Genomic DNA, 5,731 nt, shown 5'->3' with positions numbered 1-5,731 from the left:
GGCTGCAGCCCTACCGCAGCTGGCACTGAGAGACAATCATTTCGGAGAGCACCATAGCGAAGTGCCGAGCTTTAGGACGCTTACGAACCAAGCCTGTGCTAGCCGTAAGACGCTGATCTACGGCAGTACCTGAGGCCCAGCAGCTATGTGGCTGGGCATCGAGGAACCGGTACAGCTTACTCCACTCAGAAGCTGTGTTGCACCTGGCAAACCCCTTTGGTAAGCGTAAACCGTCCCGCTAGGCACCTGACAAATCACAAACCGGCGATACGCAGCACAGAGCATCTCTACAGCTCACCGTTAACAAAACACACCACACACACGACTATGCACCAGCTATAAATAATCAGATCCCCCCCCCCCTTTTTTTTTTTGGCAGAGCAAGTCCATTTTCAAAGTTGGAGAACCAAGCTGCACGCGCTTCCGCAATGAAAAGTCGTGTTTGGGAAAGGGGGAGCACCCAGGTTACCGGTTTGGTTTTCCCATAGCTGAAGCTGCAGGCCTTTGGCATAGCCTCAGGCTAAAACGGGAGGAGAACAGTGCGTGTCTTATGGCTCCAAACTCCGCAGCAATGCTCCTAAACCACGAACCGTCGTCGCTGGCTTTGGAGAGGGGCCGGCAGCACAACGTTTCGGTAATAAATTGCGATTTAGGGGGAGCATTGCTTCAAGTGATCGAAAGATGCGAGGGGCAGTTGGCGTAGGCACCTGCGCGCTTGCTAATGCTACTCTGGCTTTAACAAAGACCCGTCCTAACCCGGCCAGGTCTGACTGCGGCAGGGCCAAGGACCTCGGTGCTCTGCTGCTGGCAGTGCCCAAGATCAAGGAAGACAAGGGGACAGTCACTTCCTAAAGGCAGGGCACCCGTGGCAGAGATCTTACCATGAACCAAAATACTTGGGTCTCTCCTAGTGCCTTCTTCCTCAGGGCAAAGAATTATGCCTTAGCCGTCCCTTCCGTGCTTGGGACATTCGAGTCCTCCCCCTCTTTCAGGTACGCCATCACTCAAGGTCACACACATTCAAGTGCCTCATTCAAGGTCACACGACCACATCAGACTGAGGAGAGGGCAGACCTTTCCCCTCCCAGTCCCACGCTCCATCCACAAAACAACTGTACTTACCGTGACCCCTTTCCTCAAGAAAACCCCGGCGCTCCTCCAGCTCACCCACACTCTGTTCTCCAGCTTTGTCCAGGCACAGAGAACTTTGGAAAGTGAGTCTGGACACCGGAGTCTCTCCCACCACACGATAGATTTTTTTTGTTTTTACAAGCACCACAGAATAATCAGAGTAATCTGACTGAAGGTGAAAAAGCTCTTCATAAGAAACAATCCATTAATTAGGTATACACTTAATTTACTAACAAGCCTCTGATCCACAGGCATTCACAAATTACTGGTAACGAACTTGCAAAAAAATACATAGCATTGGCCCCAAAACCCCGATTAAGAGTTTGGAAAACAAAAGTTTCTCTGAAAATTACTAGCTAATCCAAGTACTTCATCAAGATCTTAAATTCTAAGCAAGCCCTAAGTCTATACTTAAAAAATAGCATAAGTTGTATTATTTTTAATTGTAGTAAACCATGTAATGTACATGGAAGTGAAGGATTTTACCCTGAATTTTATATTTAATAATATATCTACCTAGATCAAGTAAAAGATTTAGAAACAAACTGTTTTTAGTGCTTTCTCTGCTGTTCAAAACAAACATTCAGCTAAACACCACCTTTCACTCGTATGTCTGCAGCAAAAATAGTTCAGACTGAACTTAAGCCCTTAAATACCTTTTCCTTTCTTAGACCGAATACTCAACTTACCAAGTCCTAGTCACACCAAGGCCTTAGGAAAGGCATTAATTACCTCAGGAGGTAATTAACCTCACTTTCCAAACGACCCGAGGATGCTGTTTAATACAACTCGGCTCACAAAGGTAGGCATTCTTTAAAAAAGCTGAAAAGGTGAGTTTTTGCTTTGTTTCCATGCAGTTAAAAAGGTGTCAATTAAAAACAAACCAGAATGATGAGAAATAGATGCAACAAACATTTCCGGCAGGTGGTGAAGTCTCAAAGTGCGCACGTGTAGTTTTGCTGTTGTGTGTGCTTCACCCTTCTGCGTGTGCCCACCAACTATGCGATGGGCATCCAACACTCCTGGGACGCTGGCGTTAGTCCCCGGAAACTATTTGGCATTAAAACCAGGTAAAAGCGGTTCCAAATGCATTTTTGTTTGACCGCTTTTTTTTTTTTTTGCAAAGCAGTGTTGCTGCCCAACAGGATAGCTCACCTCTCCATCAGCCAGCACCTTTCCAAGAAGCCAGCAGTCCAAGGGGCCGGAGATGTTCGATGTTTATGACAAGTAGTCGGATGTCTTATAACATGCTGCTACGTAAGCTCTACATCCAGCACTATACCGAAATAGCGCCATGTCATGCTGTGTTCGGCGTAGGCTCTGTTGATGTCGCTCGTCCTCAGCTGCACACTTTACTAACGTGCCCCGGACCAAGTTGCTCAACAGAACCGTGAAGTCGATGTTCATGAAAGAAGTTCCTCCTCTCCCACGTTGGGCAAGTCGTTGCATTTCAGATTATCCTCGCTGCCTTGCTTCCTGCTTTAAGAGGAAATAAAAACAGTCACTGAGCGACTCAGAAAAAGGCAAAGCAGACGACGAGACACCAGCATCTGCCCCTTCCCCACCACGGGACCTCTGGGACCCTGAGCACGTGCCATGTCCCCCCAGCTCCCCTGCAACAGGCTTGGGAACACCATAAAAAGATGCTTTTCAGCCCAATGGAGGGGCAGGATACGCTATGGCACAAAAATCGTCCCACTACGGGTCAGGCAGAGTGTGTGCGAACGTCCCGGTCATGGCCCCACGTGAAAGATTTGAAGCCCAGCTCCTTGAATTCTCCTCCTGTGCTTTGCAGCGATTTCCAGAGCATTAAGACAAGCTGCAAATGTCTTTTTGGGCCAAGGCGAGGCGATGACACTTACGGCAGCAGGTTCCCAGGGGCAGACAACGACCGCTCCTCCCTCCTGCTCCCCTCGAACGGGTTCCCGAAGGATCGCTTCCGGATCATCGTTTTAACCAAGATCTGCAAGACCAGATTGGAGCCTGTCAGGGACACTTTCCTTTCATTCAAGAGCGACAGGAACATCCAACCCTCATGCCCAAGTAATTAAAAAAAAAAAAACAGTGAAAACAAGTCAAAATTCTCTTTACCAAAAAAAAAAAAAAAAAAAAAAAAAAACCAAAAAAAAGAAAAAACAAAACATGTTTACAAGTCTCCAGCTGCTTAATACAGGGGTTGTATCCTGGTCTGAAACCCAGGCTGCAACAACTGAACATGCAGATGAGAGCCACGCTGGGTGTGAGAGGCTGGAAAGGACAGCAAAGCCAAGTCTGGGAAGATTTTCTCCCCCCAGAAGTCTGTGTTACAGATTACTGCATCCAGTACCTGCAAATTCCCAGTTCCCCGCGATTACCTGGCAGAAGAATTCGTTGGAAAGGGAGAGGGGAAGGAAGGAACCAGCACAATTTTGCCTTTATGTTTATAAAAGCCAAGCTGAAAAATTTGCCGCTTGTCTAGTTTTGGCTGCAAAACACAAAGTTACCCGGCGTCAGCTGCGATCGCAGACTGCTGGGAGCAGAGCAAGTGCCGGGGTCCTTCCCAGGCATCCCCCAACTTATTTTGCTGGTGGGAGCAGAGAACAACACGAGCAGCACTGGCTCCTGCCTCAGCGTGTGCGTCCCACTCTGGGAACCCCCCGGCTTCATTTGATATTGCTTCTCGTCCCTCTGTGCCTTATTTATCGGCTCACCACGGTGCCCCGAGAGCCCTCGCACGTCTGCAACGCGCGTGCCAGCAGGGTCCCGCGGGGGAAGGCATTTTACGCGAGAGTCGAAGCCACCCGAATCTCATGCTCCAGCGTTAAACGCCTGCAGTCGGATGCACAAAGATCAGGCACCGGAGGGTAATTTTGAAGAACAAATGCAAATGGGAAAGTACAAGATCTGCCTGGAGGCAGCGCGTTATTTAAGAGGCAAGAGTCGCAGCACGAGCTCGTTTGCCCTGAGCTGTGCTAAACACGCCTGGACTTTCAGTGGGGCTGGGAACACTGAGCCATCCTCTGCTGCATCGCAGCAAGTCACCTCTGAGCAGGAGAAACAGGGAAAAACCCCTCATTGATGGTGATCGCTTTAGAGCAAGATCTGCTTTTTCAGCTTGAGCGGCGCAAGGCACATTTGCATATCAACGTATCTGCGGTTGAAGAGACTTCTGCAGGGTACCGAAGCAGGGGAGAGCTCCAGAAACGGAGCCAGATGTGGGCACAGCCACGAGGTGGAAAAGGGGCTTCAAAGGGAGACCTGTACTTCAAAAAAAAAAAAAAAAAATCACAGCCTAGGTGACTACGGGCAGATAATGCCGTGCCAGGGAACTGCGAATGGTCGCTGTTTCCCTAGCACAAGGGCTAAGCAGGCACCCAAAGAAATCATTAGGTTCAAAACCCAAAGGGATTTCACTTTCCGCAGGGGCCAGGGGTACACTGTGGTTCTCACCACCACAGCGGATGGCAGAGAATAAAAATAAGAGCTTGAAAAGAGACGAGATGGATTCACCAGGAATAGCTCCAGGAGGGGGCTGGCACACGCCGTGGCCCAGATAAAATCTCCATCCCGGGAAGCCCCCGCAGCCCCTGCGGCCGGGCGGGCAGAGCAGGGCAGGAGCTCCTCGTGCCTGGCCAAAACACCCGCTCCCGGCCACGGGCAGGGCCTGGACAAGATGCTCTTTTGCCCTGAGCAAATACGGTGATATTTAGGCAGCCAGCTCAAGCATGGAGACCACTGACGGGTCCCTTTGGGACCACTCTGAAATGTTCCCCTGCACCACAGGGTACGGCCACCTCCAGCGAGATGCTGAGACCCACTCTGGCAGCGCCTGTTTCCGAGAGAGGGAAGGTCTTTGCTCTAATCCTGCCCAACGCTTCTGCCCTCCAGCAGCAGCCTCCGGCTGTTCGGGACCATCCCAGGAGGCAGCGTGGGCCCCGGTGTGCGTCCACAGACCGTCGCCTCCCTCGTACTCACCACGGTGGCCAGACTGGGGATGTGCTTGACCGAATTCTCCACCTCCTCCTCCGTCACCTCGACAAGGGTGCAGTTCTCATCCTCCGTGGGCAGCAGTTCCGCTCCATTCTTGGTGACCCAAGGGTGCAACTTCAATTAATAACACAGCCTGTCAGGAACGATTTCCTCTTTTTCGTAACTCAAACAACACAAGCCTGGCAAACGCATCTCCTCGCCCAAGCTACGGCCCCTACGTGCTCCTGAAATACCAGGGAGCAGGGGACAGACGTGCCGTCTCCCTGGGGAGCCAGCTCACCCCGGCGCCGCTGCGAACGGCTCAGCCTGGAGCAGAAAATGCCGCGGTGTGGCTCATCCAGAGCCAGCACTGGCCCCATCTCCGCAACCAAAAGCGGTAACCTTGGTGACCTACGGCACTGGGCATCTCAGTGGGTTTTAGGGAAGACGACCTATTTTCACTCTCATCTTACGGACGAGAGTGCGCCAAGAGGCAGGAGCGATTTATCCCATACCATATGTATGAGAAGAAGTGATGGGGAGACCCACCGAGCCCTAGTCTTGGACCTGAATTAATCCATGACAAAAGGCAGAAACCCCTTTTTCTCCTTGCCCACGCACCTGGCGTCTTGGGCGACTGCAGGAGGAGCAT

General features: G+C 51.0%; 1 protein-coding gene across 1 annotated transcript in view; it reads right to left on the bottom strand.

Annotated features, from left to right (window-relative positions):
* Nucleotides 1–2,534: 2,534 nt before the first annotated feature.
* The window catches only part of CAMKK2 (calcium/calmodulin-dependent protein kinase kinase 2, beta), a gene marked incomplete at its 5' end in the record, with an annotated part of 7,526 nt that continues 4,329 nt past the window's right edge, over nucleotides 2,535–5,731 (bottom strand). The window contains 3 exons of the mRNA XM_010283761.1: nucleotides 2,535–2,607; nucleotides 2,994–3,094; nucleotides 5,086–5,214. Of these exons, the coding sequence (XP_010282063.1) occupies nucleotides 2,535–2,607; nucleotides 2,994–3,094; nucleotides 5,086–5,214 (303 nt within the window). The remainder of the gene's footprint in view (nucleotides 2,608–2,993; nucleotides 3,095–5,085; nucleotides 5,215–5,731) is intronic.

The sequence above is a fragment of the Phaethon lepturus genome, unplaced genomic scaffold (assembly GCF_000687285.1).
Source record: "Phaethon lepturus isolate BGI_N335 unplaced genomic scaffold, ASM68728v1 scaffold26393, whole genome shotgun sequence".
NCBI classification, from domain to species: domain Eukaryota; kingdom Metazoa; phylum Chordata; class Aves; order Phaethontiformes; family Phaethontidae; genus Phaethon; species Phaethon lepturus.
This window is presented reverse-complemented; position numbering and strand designations above follow the sequence as displayed.